This window comes from Colius striatus, chromosome 1, assembly GCF_028858725.1.
Source record: "Colius striatus isolate bColStr4 chromosome 1, bColStr4.1.hap1, whole genome shotgun sequence".
Classification (NCBI taxonomy): domain Eukaryota; kingdom Metazoa; phylum Chordata; class Aves; order Coliiformes; family Coliidae; genus Colius; species Colius striatus.
In genome coordinates this window covers 27,463,138-27,480,936 of record NC_084759.1, presented here as the reverse complement: position 1 = coordinate 27,480,936, position 17,799 = coordinate 27,463,138, and the positions used below count along the sequence as shown (strand labels likewise).

At 42.0% G+C, this 17,799-nt stretch overlaps 1 protein-coding gene across 1 annotated transcript in view; it reads left to right on the top strand.

Annotated features, from left to right (window-relative positions):
- Positions 1-16,361, top strand: part of FAM124A (family with sequence similarity 124 member A) — a 40,992-nt gene extending 24,631 nt beyond the window's left edge. The window contains exons 3-4 of the mRNA XM_062020489.1: positions 2,174-2,913; positions 15,558-16,361. Coding sequence (XP_061876473.1) covers positions 2,174-2,913; positions 15,558-16,361 — 1,544 coding nt within the window. The remainder of the gene's footprint in view (positions 1-2,173; positions 2,914-15,557) is intronic.
- Positions 16,362-17,799: the final 1,438 nt, after the last annotated feature.

The following is a 17,799-nucleotide window of genomic DNA, read 5'->3' as shown; positions in this document are numbered from 1 at the left end:
GACTTTCTCTGCCCAGCTCCTAACGATGGCTTTGTGCTGTGTTTTGGTGGTCTGCTGAGTCTGTCTCTGCGAGTGTGTGGTGCTGACAGGCACAGGCAGCTATGGCTGCAGAATACTAATGCTGGGGTTGGCTCTCACAGGGCTCCACTTTTGAAAAATGCTTTATCCATTCAGTGTCCGTGCACCATGCTGAGCAACAGGAGGGCAGAAAAGCAGTGCTCAGGGATTTTTTTTTTTTCCAGTGCAGAGCAAGAAGCCAACAGGAATGATGACTCTTTGCTTCACATTGTTGTGCCCAGGCTTCTTTCAGAGCTGCAGTCATTTATATGCATAAATATCAAGCCTGTCACTTGTTGCAGGCTTTGATAGCATTTGTGTAACAAAGGAAACGGAGGGAGAAAAGAGATGAACATCTTCTATTCCCATCTTAGAAAATGACTGACTGTGTAGCTACGGTGATTACTTTCTTTATGATTTTATTAGGTCACTGTCCTCTGCAATTTGTTTTCCTTCCTGTCCTTCTGTCACATGTAAAGGACTGTGAGAGGACCTCCCCCCTACACCTTCTTTGTCTTTCTCCCACACCATGACTACCCACAGGAGATATCTCACAGTTACCTAGCAGTAACAATTGCATCTTGCCATATACTTAACCATCTGACAAAGTCACTCCACATCACCTATTTCATGCAGAGATCAGAGAACTCCAATGTAACTATATTTTTAATTATTTTATTGACTTGTCTATATGTCCCCTAGGCAAAATGCATGCTTGCTGTTTGCTCCCTATACCACATCTTCCTGCAGCTTCCAGATTGAGGCTGATGGTATGTTTACTGGTCATCTCTGGAAAGCTATGCAGTTGCATCTAGCTTTCCTCAGAGTCCTGCAGCTATTTATTCTGTAGTTGAAAGACAACTAAAGTACACTGCTTGTATAATATTGCTTTTCCATTAAAGCAATTGCTGAAGTATCACAAGAATGTTATTCTGATGCCAGGAGGGAGAGGTTCATGCTGATTGCCAATAGGAGAGGAAACAGACTGTGAGACAATCTCCCTATTAAATGTGGTCTGCATAATGAAAAGCTTGGGAAGCCTTTCTAAGGCTTCACACATTTAGGCTTTGTGCCCAGGCTTAGGTTCTCAGACATCTAGGTGGTTTCAGAACACCACACGGGGAACCATTTCAGCAAAACTATCCAGATTACCTGGACAATTTCTCAAACTGCCTTGGATCTCCATTCATGTGCATCTTTATTGGCATCCAGCTCCAGGAGAACAGACATGACAATTTCTCTCCTGCCCTCTAACCGGCTGATGCTCTGCTTCTGAGTTACCAAAGAGGTTTCAGGGGTGACAACAGATAGAACCCCTGTGAGCATTCCCAAGGCCACTAGAGGTTTCTTTTTTCCCTTGAGTAAGTGTAGTTTTTTGTGCTTCCTGCTTTTACCAATCGTCCCTGATCTTATAAAAAAACCCCACAACCTTGAAGCAGTAGCATTAAAGCCTTGATGGTCTGAAGATATAAACAGTGCAGGATTTGTAAGACAAGTAATATCTTTTCCTGAAGAAGGACTTGTGTGCCTGAAGGCTTGTCTGCTTTTTTTTCCCCCCAACTGTATCAGTTGGTCTAATAAAAGATATTACCTCTCCCTACAAACTTTACCTTACTTATTAAAACAGTTGCCTCCAGGACACAGAAGGCTCTTAACTGTGTGGAAAATGCCAACATCAAGGTGATAGAGTGGAGTTAGATGGTGTGATTTCCATACTCTGAGCCAACTGGCACAAATTAAAACAAGGTGGGATGAACACTGTCCACCGTGATCATTCTGCACATTATTTATGTCCCTTTCACCCACACTTTGTGTCAGTATTTTTGTTTCTCCTACCTCTCAGCTTATGGAGCAACTCTTTTCTAACAGAAATGTGTATTAGGTACTGTCTTTTGGATTCTACCTCAGTAGAAACAGCAACTCTTAGAAACTTCTCTGTCTTCTGATTATTTTCTTCATTGCTATATCTCTGTGCATTATTTTTAGTTTGCTGTAGGTGAGCTTGAGAGAGATTTAAAAAAGAGCCCAATGCAGACTGTTTCTCGTTTAAGGGTCGTCTAGATGTTGACAACTTGGTTAGAGATCTTAAAGGATATTTTTCCTTTTATGCTCTCAGGTGAACTTTCCGTGGAAGGCATTCAAGACCCATTCCTTGTTAGTGTTCATATTATCACAGACCCAGGTGAATCCAAGACTCTTCAGCAAGCCATCGATAATCTTCTAGCCTGGATCCACCCAGACCTCCAGCTGTTTCGAGTCTCAGAAAGACGAGTGCCCAAGAGGCACAGGAAGCCAGTTAAGACTGGAGTTTCTCAGCCAGCCCTTGCCATCGTTCTGTTTCTGCAGGAGGAATATGGAGAAGAACCAATCTTGCAGCTCCACGAAACCTTTCAGCATCCGCCTTGGCATTACCACCACACAGAGCAAGTGCATGGGAAATTCCTGCCCTACATGCCATGCAGCCAGGACTTTTACACTTTGGCTCCAGAGACCCCTCTGTGGGCCATTCGCCCAGTGCACTACGGGAAAGAAATTATTCGCTTCACTATATACTGCAGGAATGAAAACTTTGCTGACATCTCCAAATTGTACGAGTTGATACTGAAAAGGCCAGTATGTCAGAAGAAAGCAGACTTTTGTGTTTTTCCCATCTATTCAAACATGGAAATAGACATTCAGTTTTCTTTAAAAAAGCTTCCCAAGGGCCAGGTGCCAATGCCAACGGAGTCAGCCGTGCTGGAGTTCAGAGTAAAAGATGTGGGGCAGCTCGTGCCTCTCTTGCCCAACCCTTGCAGCCCCATCAGTGAGGGAAGGTGGCAGACAGAAGACCACGATGGAAATAGGATCCTTTTGCAGGTAAGTTCAGAACACAGGGAAACAGAAACACATTTACTGGTTTTGTGCAGGGAAGCTTAATCTGCAATGACAGCCAGGAAAGAGGGCTTTGTGGGTTGGGTTTTTTTTTCCCCTTTTTTGCACTATCCTAGGAGAAAGAGCCAGGACAGTACTGCTGAAGAAACAACTTGAAACTCTGTGCTGTCTGTGTAACTAATGAGGAAAGCAGCAGATGATACAATCCAGATATCAGTCAACCTCATTTTATGCAAAGAGTGTTGTGAGATGAGGTAGCTGTGTTTAAAAGAATGAGGAGAGAAGGAATTACGAGCCCAAGTGGAGAAATGATGGCTGATGAGTGTAGTTTTATAAGAAACACGGGCACAGAACTGGCAGGGGTTTATTCAATAGCTCTCAATTATGATATTTTTAGAGAAGACAAGCAGAATTCCTGATGGTACTCGTTATTTTCTAGCCTCACAGGATGACAAACTGCATCTCTGTCTTGCACAGTGATTATCAGGATGGGGAAAGAAGTGGTGAAGGAAAAGAAATACACTCTGAAGAGCAGCCTGAGACATTCCCACATTCTTTTTCAACTCATCTCAAGTGATCATAACCAAGTCCTGAAAGAGAGTTTATTTGTTAGGACATCCATAGGCACCACATCTGGACAGCATATCAGCATGTTGCACTTCACTGCAGCACATCTGAAGGAGATAAAGGGGATAACAAGCAGTGAGCTTTTAATAGCTGCTTGCCCTGCAGAGAAGGTATCTGTCACAATCCAGAGCCACATTAATGTGCGTTCCTGCACTGCAGTGGTATTTATTGCTGCTTAGCATTCAAATCAAGGAGCACCAACCCTCACTTTTGGAAGACTGTTGCTCAGATTTCAAAGGAGAGTATTTTTTATAGAGTGAATAGCATTCATGAAGCTAGTCAAATTGTCTGACCTTGTTTCTGTGGAAGAGGCCTTGTGGGTGTCCTCTTTCCACTGTACAGACCTCCCAGCCTGCAGAGAGATGTGTGCAACCCTGGCAGCACAGTGTCTCTGGGTTTGTGGCTCCTGAGACTAAAGACCCCAGGTACACAGGCCATCAGTATCAATAGCCGGGCCAGCTGAACATGAGCCATCAGTGTGCCCAGGTGACCAAGAAGGCCAAGGGCATCCTGGCTTGTATCAGAAATAGTGTGGTCAGCAGGACCAGAGAAGTGATTGTGCCCTTGTACTCAACCCTGCTGAGGCTGCAACTCAAGTGCTGTGTTCAGCTTTGGGCCTCTCACTACAAAAAAGGATATTGAGGTGTCGACCTGCTTCTGCGGGGGGGTTGGACTAGATGATCTCTAAAGGTCCCTTCCAACCCCTACCATTCTATGATTCTATGAGGTACTGTCCAGAGATGGTCAATGAAGCTGGTGAAAGGTCTGGAGAACAAGTCAGTTGAGGAGCAGCTCAGGGAGCTGGGGAAGTTCAGCCTGGAGGAGGCTGAGAGGAGAATTGATCACTCTCTGCAACTATCTGAAATGAGACTGTAGTGAGGTAGGGGTTGGTCTCTTCTCTGAAGTAATGAGTGATAGGACAAGACGAAATGGCCTCAAGTTGCACCAAGGGATGTTTAGGTTGGAGATTAGGAAGAACATTTTCACCAAGAAGGGTGTTTGTTATACACTGGGATGCCCAGGGAGATGGTGGAGTCACCATTCCTGGAGCTATTTAAAAGATGTGTAGGTAAGGTACCGAGGGATGTGGTTTAATGGGGGGCTTGGCAGCATTAGGTTAGTGGTCAGACTTGATGATCTTAAATGTCTTTTCTAAATTAAATTATTCTATAATTATAGAAAAGAGCTTTTCTAACCAAGCAATTCTATGATTCCATGATTTTGTGATCTGTGCTCTAGTGAGTCACATTCAAGAGGTGGGTAAACCTTTTGAAGCTGTTTCTTAGATGCCACCCACAGAGACACCCCATGCCAGAGCTGAATGGCACATGTGTAGAGACCAGAGCCAATTCAGCTCCCCTGCCCTTCTGCCAAGATAGTCACCAAATTGTCAGGGCTCCTTTTTACACCACAGGCATATCTGTGTTAGTCTGAGATAACTTGTAAACTTAACATTGCAAGAGCCATCACAAAGCTTTGGCAGAGCAAACATACATCCTCTTTTCCTTGTTCTTTTTCAGATTTCTGTTCTATGATATAACTTTGACTGATGGGATTTTTCACTGGTTTAAGGTAAATTGAAGGAAAGAGTAAAAAAAAAAAAAAACCAACAGGGCTTCTAAATGAGGCTTGTGATTTTAAAGTAGCAAATTTTCAGAAATAACAGGTGCCAGGTAGTACAGAGGTAAAGCAAGACTTGCTGGACAGCAGGCTGAGGTAAACTCTGCAAGGAAAATCAGAACAAGGTCTTAGCCATATGCACCAAAAGAGAAGACCAAAATCCTGCGAAGCATGGCCTCCAAGTGCAATTAATCTTCATTTCTGTCTTCAGTGGGGATGATAATGTTGAAAAGGAGAGAAAAATGGCAATCAAGTTACAGAAATGGAAGTTACCCCATTAGAAGTGTGGTTAAGCAAAGAAAGTTATCTGCAAAATGGAGGATAAAGAGAGACTTTCCATTTAGCTTACATGATTGTAAAGTTATAAAGAGTAGGTCCTGGTATATAGATTTTAAACAAGTCTGTACAATCAGAAGTGGAGCTGTATAACTAAACCAAAAGGAAGATGTCTACAAGCCAGCAGTGCAACACAGACATGATAAGAAAAGTACAGTCTCTGGTCTGTACCAGAGATAGTATCCTCTAAGGAGCATTGAAGTGCTTGTGCTATTGCACAAGGTCCTACAAGCCTGGCTTGTCTTCATCTCTCAGCTCCAGAGAGGTGTGGGTACAGGAAAGGGCTCTCACCCCATGCAGAGGAACAGAGAGGGTATCTTAAAAATAGAAACTGGAAGAGTAGGATCATCTGAGCCTAGCCAAGGAAAGTTTGAAGGGAGCTTTGATTGTGTTTGGAAAATAAAGCAGAAGGAAAAGGCCATTTCACAAAAATAACTTGTTCAGCACAGGAACAAAAACCTGAAGATAAATTTAAGTTGGCAGTTGCGCATACTGACAGCCAACTACATGACAGCAACCCAGCAGGTGCAAACAGGTTAATGCCCTAATTCAAGATGAGGTGATCAGTTAAGGAAAAGGGATTATATGATGGAGCATGAGTTATAAGAGACATTGGATTTGGTGACCCATGGACTTCTTATAATCTTTTAACTCATTCTGAGTTCAAGAAAACTGTAGTATCTACCTTTCAAAAGCAACAGGACTACCTTTTGACTTCTCCGAGTGCTGCTATTAACAGTGTCAATGCCACAACGTTAGTAGTAAGTAACTTTCACTTCTTCTCAGCTTTATGAGCCCAAGCAATGACCTCCTAGTATTTTTCAGCCTGTGCATCAGTTGGTACATAGTAAACATGAGAATATTTCTAGCTACTTCATATGAATGCTGCACCTTTTTACAGATTAAAAGTACCAAATGTAGCCTAAATGCCAGAGTAACGTCCGTGTAAATTACAGGCAGTGTTTAATGTTTGAAGTTTGAATATACTTCCACGATTAGACTAACAAGATGTGACCTCTGTGTTTTTCTTGGTATGCTTACAAGTACTTGGATACTTGCCAGCCAGATTGATCTATGTTCTTAACCTATTTTGCAAATGCAATTACCAAAGGGCTTAGATAAAGTCAGTGCAAGAGAAAATATAATTACTTATAGACAGGATAAGTCTGTTCAATGCCACAGAAACTATTCTTTCATTTGCAAGGAAGCCCTTCAAAATTATTTTGTAGCTTTTTCACATCATCAAGTAAGCTCCAAGGGTGCAGCTATATATTAGCTGAGGCAAAGAGTAAGCTGCTGTTGGCTTTAGCAGGAGCAAAGCTTAAAAGCATGTTTGCATCCTTTGGGAAGACACACACACTGCTTTACCGGTGCTAAGCCCAGAAGTAGGAGCTCTAGGGAGCTTTGATCAGAGCAGTGGGAAGAATATGTAAATAATGTAGCTAAGAATATACCCTATACTGGTATACTGTCAGTTTTGTCCAAATTCCTGTCTACCTCTGGGCATAATCCACAGAGAGACAGCTGAACTGCTAATGAACTTGCACTCCTAGCAGTGCAATGTGGGAAGCAGGAAGGGTGAATAACTGATGAAACTGGCTTGACCATGTGTGTTTGGGAAGCAAGGACACTGAGCAGAGAGAAGAAAGTGCGCAGATGGCTTCTTTAAATTATGAGACCATCTTTGAATAGGATAGGAAAGGTAAAACAGCATTTTGGCAGAATTTCCTATCTATTCTGCATGACATGCAGACATACTTGGGAAGAAGGTAGGTGGCAGTAAATGAATATCTCACTAAGGTAGTGACTCAGCATTTAAGCATAAGACCTCCTGCCATTTTACGTGGCAAAAGGTACCTGAGCCACCCAGAAAAAGTGTACTGGCAGATTAGACTCGGGACCTACAGTAGGGCTGGGCCCTCTTGGAATGCCAGGCAGGCAACCTAGGAGGTCCCAGGATGGACCAAACACCTATATTCAGGCATCTGATTCAGCTTGTAATAACCAATTTCTTGCTGAAATCTCTCCTCTTGCTCACTGTCTTCAGCACCAAGAGGCAAACAACATTTCTAGAAAGCCAAAACAAAAATCCCCCAAAATGTGTGGTTTGTTACCAGTCTATGCTAATCCTGCCTGAAACAAGGTAGTCAGTTCTGGCATTGTAAGGCTTTTATTGCCAGTTATTGTGCTAGTGAAGGTAAACTGTTTAAGGGATGGCTATTTTCTGCCTAGTGTTGCATTATAGAGCATCTCTGAAATAACAGTGCAAATGTTAACTGATCACAGCTTTCAGTTAGAGGGATTTGATTTTATTTTAGCTGATTTGCTGAGTTAAGCCGCCATCAGTCCTCTTACCTATAGTGTGCAACTAGAATCTTGAGGTCAGAAATGGTATAATCATATTTAGGAAACGTGGTTTATTACCTGAATCTTTGCTTCAGAGAAGACATTGCATGTGGACTCAGCCATTAAGAATTATTAACCTGCTGCTGTGCTGCCTGCAAGCTCAGGCCTCAGCTAGCTAGGAGATTTCTCCATCTCTTGGTGTACAAAATGAGTACCCTAGATCTATGGCCAGACAGTAGTCATCCCCTAAATGATTTGATGAGGTCAGTCATTTATGTACAAAATCAGTACGTTACTGCTGAATACATCTTTGAAGTTGCCAGAAGTCAGTTTAGGGTTGCAGATGTCTGACAGCTGCATGCATAAAAGCATTCTGTGCTAGTCATACACAGTGCAAAATGCCTGAAGGTGGGAACCAACATGAAGGTTACATGCCTACACAGACACTGGCATATATACAGAAGAAGGAATCAAGAGCTTATAGCTAAAAAACCTCTGTGTTTATTCAGTGTATTATATACAGGTGTCTGTGCGACTCATGAACTCATCTCTTCATCCCCTTTTATCTGGAGCCATGAGGAGAACAAAAGTGCTTTTATTTCTCTCAGCTGTTTTAAAACATGTACATACCTGCATGAAAAATATGGTTGTAGTCAAACCCCACACTCGAGATAGCTGAATGTAGAAATCGGGGAGAGAGATATTTTCCATGATGCACAACTAATCCACTGTGTTTTAGCGAGCAGAGACAGTGCCTTCCTGTAGAACGCTGGATACTGGCTGTAACTAAAACAAGGAGCTGGGATAAGAGGACTCAGATAACACAGAAAAAAAACTCCACAGCAAAGGTGGGGATTACTGAGCTGCCAAGGTCAAAACAATTACAAAATCTGAAGTTAGGAGAAGCTTTTCTTTTTTCCTCTCTCAGCCCCAGCTGAGAAACATTTTGCTCTCCTCCACAGCATGAGAAATAGTTTGCCTTTTAAGATTGCTTGGCCAAGAAGAGGCAAATCTTGGAGTCTTAGGGTCCACTTCTGTTTCTATTGAGAGGGTTTAAGACACAAATCAGTGTGGTCACAGTTGCATTTACTTCAGCTGACCCACCAAACCCTTCACCTCATCTGACTCTGCATTTCCTGTCTGCAACATAAAGCAGTGACCCTCCTCCTTCCCTTAAATTCCAGTTTGGGTGCCTTGATGGTCATCCACCATTCATATAATCTTGATACAACTTGTAAGTACTGTAGGAGCACTAGTCAATCTGCTACCATTTTAGGGGCACTTCTGTCTTATGCTCCTGTCTGAAGCATACAGCAGTTTAAGATTAGAAACTGAAGTGCTTTTGTGTGCCTGAAGTGTCAGCGAGCTCAGTAGAGAAATGATTTCATGATTTGTAAAATGATGAACACAAGGTCAGACTGGATGAGGTAATGTACCCCTGTACTCTCAAATGCAGTTAAATTGTCTCATCCCTGTTACTCAGAGCATTTACCAACCACAAACTCTGGGAAATAAAGAAAAAAAACAAAAAACATGGTCCCACTGCTGCAGTCTTCAGTCACTACAGTTAAGTTCAAGTAGAAGAGAGAAAGATGAAGTAATGCAGGAAGCAGAAAAGGTAAAAAGGAAAGACAAAAACAGACAAAGAGAGGACACTTTTGCAGAGAACAGTTTAGTCTGCAAGAAGGAGAATGGGGATGACAAAAGATCTTAAAGCTTGCTTGAGTTAATAGTGCAGACAGCAAATCTGAGCACAAAGAGGAAGAAAGGCACGAAAAGGATCGAGGATAAGCAAGGATGGATGTATGCAGGGCACCTTTACAAAAATTAGTTTTGGTTTCTGTGGAAACTGGTGAGAAGGACAGACTTTTGGAGTAAAAATTGACTCAGTCAAGGGAAGTACCTTAAACTGATTTAATTAATCTGTAAGGCTAATACTAGCCTCCTATTTTTAATATTTTTCTCCTCTATTTCTCTTTGGTTTAGTGCCGTAGGTGTTTGGTTCTTCTTGGTACTAATGGTTGGTTTTGGTGGTGATACAGCTCAGCCAGTTGCCCACTCAAATAGGAAATGATTTTTCAGTTGTTTTTTTTTCATCCCAAAGGAATTTCTCTTCTCTGTTAGTGCAGTTATATTTCACAGTATAGTAAGATCCCTGATGAGACTACATCTAGTGAAAACTCTTGAGAGTAAATATATTTAACAGTACAATACGCCCACCTGTTCTAGTTTTACAAACACAGGATGTGCCACTTCCCAAATATGTTCAACTCAGCTTTAAATTGAATTTCTGTATTTTGCCTCTTAATATTCCTGCCTTCTGAATATATTTTGCCTTCCAAGTAAGACATATTATGGTGATACTGAGGACTAAACTCTGCCACATTTTCCTCAAGTTTCTTTTATTACTGTTTCTGGATCAATCCCACAGGTTTTAATACAATTAAACAAACACCATCCCGTAGAGCAAGGCAGGCAGAATCTGAGCTGGAGATGGTGATGTCATTGCCGTGCTGGCCGTTTGGCTGGGTCCTGACCTTAGCTGAGCCCTGCTAGCAGTGCTTAATACAGATAATGCATAATGAGATCGTTATTTGCTTTCTTTAAAAGCAGATAACTTAAAATAGACTGCAGGAGCATGCATGGATTTTTTTTTGTGTTAGGTATAGGCAGCCAAAGTGAAGTTGAAAGTGCATTTCTGTGAGGTTCAACCAAAATTGTTTATGGCATTCCCGGATATTCGTCATGAAATTCTTCTGTAGCCCATTGTAATACACAAAGACTCTAAATCCCTCCGGGCCTCACAAAGATTTGTGCAGAGATTATAAATGAGCAGCAGATTAGCGACAGATGAAAAAATCTGTTCTGTTAGAGAGCTAATCTGTTCAGTCAATGGCCGGGTTTGTTGTGTGTCTTTGTGGCGAGGTCTGACAAATCTGTCTCCCTGTATTTGGAATTTCAGTCAAATCAATATGTTGGTTTGGATGGAGTCTTTGTCCTCTCAAAGGGCTGACTCTCTCTCCAGCATCTCTGCCACGCTTGTGCCTGCTACAGGCAGCATGGCTGTCCCAGGCAGGGCTCTGCCAGGCTGCAGAGGTAATAGGCAATGTGGAAAGCAAGCTGTGAGAAGGCTCAAGATAAGGATGTAATAAAATAATCAGAAAATTAATGTAGATGCAACTGCTTCCAAAGCCAAGGGCAGAATTGAGGAGGCATGAGAATGCTGTTCTGTTGAAATGGGTAGCTGCATGTGCATCACACCGTCCTCAAGGTACAAAAATAGGTCAGCATCCCATGGCACACAGGGCAGTATAAATTCAGTGTCTCTCACTTGTTGTGGTTTCTCCCATAAGCAGTCACACCTGGAAATCCACTTGGTGGAACTGTTGGGCATTGTAAGGTTAAAGTGAAGAGGAGAGCTCACATGATGAATGCACAGGCTGCATGCAGCTTTCTTTATGCCATGCCGGGGCGATACAAGGCAGCCTTGGCCTTGGCACAGGACTAAGAGCTAGTTTTGCCCAAGTTTTAATCCTGGCTAAACACTGAATCCTCTCTGTGATCTCTGACAAGCTACAAAATGTAGATATAGAAAAGTCATAATCCAGGTCTCTACAATACAGGATCAGCCTGTAATCTTTACTCACTAGTGTTTAGTGAGATGGAGCTTCTGACACTCTACCTGTAGTACAGTTGTCTAGTCCAGTATTCTGCCAGTCAGGAAACTCTTCAGTTGTGTTGCTTTAAGATGAAAGTATTAAAAAAAATCTCCCTGTAGTATATTCCCTTTCTGCCTCTTTCATGAAGATCAGCATTGGGAAGAGGTCTTCTAAATCATATAACCAATCTAAACAAAAAAAGGATTGAAGTAAACAATTCCTCCTATAAACAGAGCTAATTGTGTTAGTGATGTGTCTTGGCTTGTCCTGCAGGCAACTGTGCTAAGGGCACGCTGTACTTGTCCCCTTCTCCTCACTCTTCCACCTTTACCCCCTGCCAGGCCAACTGGGCTTGATCTGGGACTGTGACCCAGTAGCAGGAGTAACAGCAAATACCTTATATAACATGAAATGCTCTTATCTGCCCACAGGAACATTAAAAGAGATAGGCAAAATGTTTACTTTTTTTAAATTCTAAAGCTAATGTTTTACCTAAAGTAGATTTTTCATGTTAATGTGTTTCATTTAGGCCTGTGTCTGCATGGGGCACTTTGCCCCTTCCAAGCGTTCCCACTTTGAAGTGCATTTCACCTTTCCTTAGAGTCTCTACTTTTTGGTTGGAAAGTTCCAACATGAGAGCCACCAGGGTTTCTAGCAGAAGCATTTAATCTCACTTCATCCATTAGTCCTGGTGTTGCCCTCTGCTCCACACTCTTGTAGGCGATGCCCCAGGCAAGCATCCTTTTGATTACTGGTAATTTGGTTGCAGATGTATTGGTATTTACAATCCAAAACTAACATAAGCTGATTTAAACTAGGGAGATTGTGAACTTTAGAAAAGAGCTCAAAATAAGCTTTTCTGGTATCTGTGCTTTATTGCCCAAATGCTTAAGACTTTACCTGTATTAATAAATTAAATGTGCCCAGGAACATTCCCAGGCACAGACATTCCTGATATGGAGTGGCCTGTGTATGTGCTTACAGGCCAGAGAACATACAGCAGACACCTACAATTAGACATATGAATCAAACCCAGTATCTCTCACTGATGGTGACCTGAGAGACCAAATTATATTGCTTTTTCCTTGGAATGTGTCAAAAGTTAACGTCAACAAATACGGAAAACAAATCATTACCATCATCTAAATGCATGAGGCTTTTACTAGTGTGCAAAATACCTCCTCTATATCCCAAAGCAAAATGAGTGGGGGAGTTACCTCTGCAGGTTTTGGTTCAGCTCCAGATTGTAGACACCTACAACTGATGTCCAGCTGCAGGTATTTTTGTGTGAGCTACAGCCTCACTGTAGTCAGTGGGTATGTACTCAGTACAGCCCAATGACCTGGAGAGCAATTTAGCTCTAGAATTTTCTTCAGGAAAAGAAAGTCTGCTCTCCAGACTCCCTTGGCTGTATTAACTAGACAACTAAATGCTACCAGTGGTGTCTGTGGGCCCTGTTTATGTACATATAGACAGATGGTATGGTCTTGCACAGGGTGAAGTCAAGGCTTTTGTACTGCCCACAGAACTCTCCTCAGTGCAACTGTTACATCTGTCCCCAAAAGCCTGGTGTTTTCAGGGGCAGTTTTGCCTGCATTGTTACCAGTGCTTGTGGTCCCAAAGGCCTCCTTACCTTTTGTAAGCAATAAGACTGCATTTGCTTGGATCCTTGGTTTCTTTGATTGCTTGATCTGCCAAATGATCAATTAAATCTACAAAAGCACGAGAATATAGTGTAAAAACAAGACACAGCCAGGCAATCCATGATTTGCTCTAAGAGGTGAAAAAAGCATTCTGGAGGTACCCCCAAGCGTGGTGGTTGAGTCCATAGTGTATCTGATATCAGAGCTGCAGAACAGAATAAAATAGTACCTTTGATTAATGCAAACAAAATGTAAGGAGGAGTGTTTTCTTGGACAAACCCAAAGTGTGTGTTGATTTGGTTGTGTACTTTCAGCATGTCATACTGTTAGTACTGAGTTATCCAGAAATGTCTTTGGTTAAGAAATAGCTGGTGTTTTCTTCACAGACACAAGCCTTTTATCTTGCTGGGTAATTTTTTTAAACAAATCACATATTAAACAAATAAAATAATATTGTGTGTATGTAGAGGTCTAAAGTGATTTCTGGTTAATGTTTTTTTGACCATTTGGCTCATTTTATTTGTGTCTTTGGTACTCAATTTGTTATCAGTTAATGAAACTGCTACACTGCAGTGGTTAATTTAATTCTTTATGGCAGTAAGGAAAGCAGCTTATTATATCATACAGAAATAGGTTGTGAATTAACATACCTCGTTGCAGATACATTGGTGCATGTATATTCGTCTACAATGCCTGAGCAAACTCCTATGGTTTGGCTGTCCTATAAATCATCTCTAGCTAGGCTGGGCAATCACAAATGAGGCAAACATTTCTTGCAGATGTGAAATTCCTTGTTTTGCCTGTAAAATCACTGCAATAAAACCCAGAAGATAGTCATGACAGATCTGGGTCACTAAGACAATGTGGTATGCACTAGCAAGAGGTCAGAAGCAGCAATGTATGGCATTCTTTTACAGACAGGGGATACAAAGGACCTCCTTGATTGCCAGGTCTCATCCCTTTCTGTCATGTCATGTCACCTCTTTGGTAAAAATAATCAAGCTCCATATTTATCCATTGCTCGCCTCAGAAGACTTTCTGCTTCTGTCATTATTAGAAACTTATTAGTTTGTGAATCAGAGATTTTTAATGGATAGTGGTTGTTTTTCTTGTGACTGCATCTTTTCCAGTTTATTTCCTGTTTTCACATAGGCATGATTTGAGTCACGTGCAGCATTCTGAACTAGGCTTTAGGAGTGCTGTCAACAGCATGTTAATACTTTTCTGACTCACTGGAAAATTCCCAGAAACATATTTGTCGCAACCTTGTCACTTTAATAGCACATAGTAACCAAGATACCTGCTTCTTTCTTTTGTTATTTCCAGATGACAAGACCTGTAGTTGAGATAACTGTTAATTCTCAAGGGTATAGTCTTGCACCTAGTCCCATTAGTTCATTTTGGGACAGAAATCTAGCATTTTGTGTTATATGAGAAATTCCAGTAAGAAGATTTGAAGTTAAACTTTTTAAAATGCAAGCTTCTAAAAGCCTTACCGAGATAAGTGGAATGATGAAAATCCTTATGACTGCTTGGACACTGGGACCTCCGTTCAGTTACCAACACATCAGTATCTAATCCCACAGGAAGGCCACGTGGCGCTCCAGCTGCTTCTTGAGAAGGACATCATTGACTCTCCATTTGTCACAGCTGTTGTCACTGGGCAAATGCTCAAGTATCTGGCAGGTAGCCAACTGAATCCTGCCCTAGAGACAAGATTGAGGTCCTGATTCAGATCACAACTACCAGGTTAGGTCTTCAGTCTAGGTGTCTACAAGCAAACTATATGTTTTAAAACTGTGCCTGAAGTCATTAGGACCTAGTTAATAGAGCAGGTGGGTTTTGGAGCACACTGCCCAGCTAACCAGATGAGAAAGAGAAAATGAAAAAGAGTTGACAGAAGTAGTAAATTTCCATTGAGATGACACAGTATGGGCTTACTTGTTAAAGGCTTTTTGATGTTTCAGAGGAAAAAGTGAAAACAGTTACACGACAGTAAGGAAGAAATGAAAAATAATAATGATGGTAACATACATCTCCCATGTCTTCATTTGTGTTCTTCAGCTGTCCACTAAGGCAGTAATATTGGGAGACAGAATATGAATGAATGTGAACAAGTCAATAAGAAGGAAGAAATTCGAGCTAGTGTAATCCAACCCACAAAGCAGGGCTCCTCTATCATTTGTTCTTGTTGTCTTCAAGGCTTCTTATATAAATATTTGGGATTTTGGCAGGGTGCTTTCTCTTTGTTATTGAAGTGAAACATTTGCTGCAAGCATACTGAATGAAGTCTGCTTCGTAATTATTTGCAGTAACAACTCAGCAGCGGAGACTTACGGTTGTAAGACTGCCAATTCTGTATTAATACGATCTTCTTTTCTCCCTCTCCTGGCTGCAGCAAGCACGCAGTTGGTGTAGGAAGCCTGCAAAGCAGAACAAGCAACCACATCCATCTGCATCAACAGATTCCCGCTTCACCACTCTGCCAGCCGTTCTTCCTCAGACCCACCAATCTGTCCCTGAGCAACCAAAAGAAATGGGGCAAAACAAGGTACATCACACAAATGGCCTTGGTCATTATCTTGGTTTCTCCCAGCAGGACTTGAGACATAGTGATCAAGAAGACTTGACACGCAGGTCTAGCAGTGCCTCCAGCATTTCATGGTCATTTCAGCGAAGCAAGTCTCTGTTTTGCTTGCCCACAGTGAACTCCTCCTCAGCCTCAGAGACACTTCATTTCAGTGAACCATTTCAGTTTTTTAATACAGAGTCCCCTGCAACCAGGTTAAAAACATGGAGATGCAGTCCCAGGCTTAACATTGATGACTTGGAGGGTGCCCAGGAGACTGATGTAGACACGGGGATGAAGCTATTCTTCTCAGACTTGTCTGTGGTCTCTGCATACTCTGCCCTCAATGGGTTTTGCCATGACTTGGAAGCCTCTCTTCCCCGACAGAAACAAACTGTCAGTAAGGATAAAGAGGTGGCCACTAGTGGGAGGCCTTTATCAGCCGTGTGCAATACCTTAGAATCAGTCGATGGTCCTCTACCTTCTCTTTCTGAATGGTCTTCCAGCTCATTCATGTCAGCATCTCTCTCCAAGCATCCCAAACAGTCCTCAAGAGCAGCTCTGTGTTTTCTGGGTGATCATGGTAGTGTTTGCCCAGCTTCACCAGCTACCGAGGAAGAATTTTACATCTGAGGTTTCACTATCTTACACCTTCCAGGGCAAACATGCTTTGCTTGTGAACGGCAGCAGTGGGCCCACCTTGAGTTTGTAGAAGGTTCCTCACTGAGTAGAAATGATGCAGCAGAGCATGATGAGTATTTGAGGAAAGCACTCGAATTCCTCAGAAATGGATGTCCCTAAATTATGTCCAGTAAAGCAGTCTGAGCATGTGCCCTGTACCTTTGTTTTGGAGATGATCAACACAGGAGCTTGTCCACGGCAATGCAAGGTGGATGGTTTCTATGACTGACCTGCAGACTGGTGGTGAAGGAAATAACAGAAGAGTCAAATAATAAACCAGTTTTGTTCAGTAGAAAATGAAGAATAATTTGTGACACCAAACTCCTTTAATTTCTCTGAGAAATTCCCTTAAATCAGGAAAGAAGGTAGGAGAAAGGAGTCTTCTTTCTCTTTCACAAGTTCCAAAGGCAACTCTAAGCACTACAAGTCCCAGTAGCAGGTTTCTGGTAGTCAGGCAAGACATTCACTGTGAGGATACACACTGTTCTTTCTAGCCTCTGAGAGCTGGCAGTGCTGAGGTGAGGAGAAGTCTCACTCCTTCCCCAGGGAAGAGAAGGCTCTGTTGTATCTCCTACTTTAACAGTCCAGAATGCAGAAAGTGCCAAAAGGGAAACCTTACAGAACATTTTCAACCCATCTCCTCAGAAAGCCCATCCTTTCCAGTTGGAAGGGAGCCATCTGAGCTGTTGTCCGAACCAGCTCAGTGGTAAGCCAAGTAAACAGTGTTTGCTACTTCTTACTCAGGCAATGCAGAGTTTACCTTTTTGGAATACAAAATAAGGAAGACAACATAGCAGTTTTATGTATTTTTACATCACTAGTCCCAAATTTATGGCATCTCCCTGTTTTTACAGGCAGATTTCTTTTTCTGTTAAAAATAATGAATGCAGAAACTAGTTCTTCATATTTCCTGTGCAAGCATACACCTCTCTGAGTAAAACACACTTCATCTCAAAGACTTCTCTCCAAAGGGAGAACAAGCCAAATTTTACTGGCTTTTCAAGTGATGTTTTTAAATACACCTTCTTGATAACCTGTTTTGCTCCAATTCATTTGGCATTAAAATGTGAGTAAAACCTGTTAATATGACAAGTAAGTACCTTCAGGTACTTGTGTACAGAGGTTGCATCACACATGAAAAGCTACATTTTTGGCAGATAAGTGGTGCTGTGTGCAGCTCTGGTCTAGCTAGTGAGAAAATGACCATGTTAAAAGGTGTTTGTATTAATGATGTGTGTAACATATATGCAGGTACAGATGCTGAAGGACACACCATGGATGGTAGAGTCGTTTCAGCTGGAAGAGACCCTTTGGCCTAGCCCTATCAACCACTAGAACAAAATCACATTTCTGGAGAAAAATGTTTGCTGTATTACCAGGTAGTTTTGCT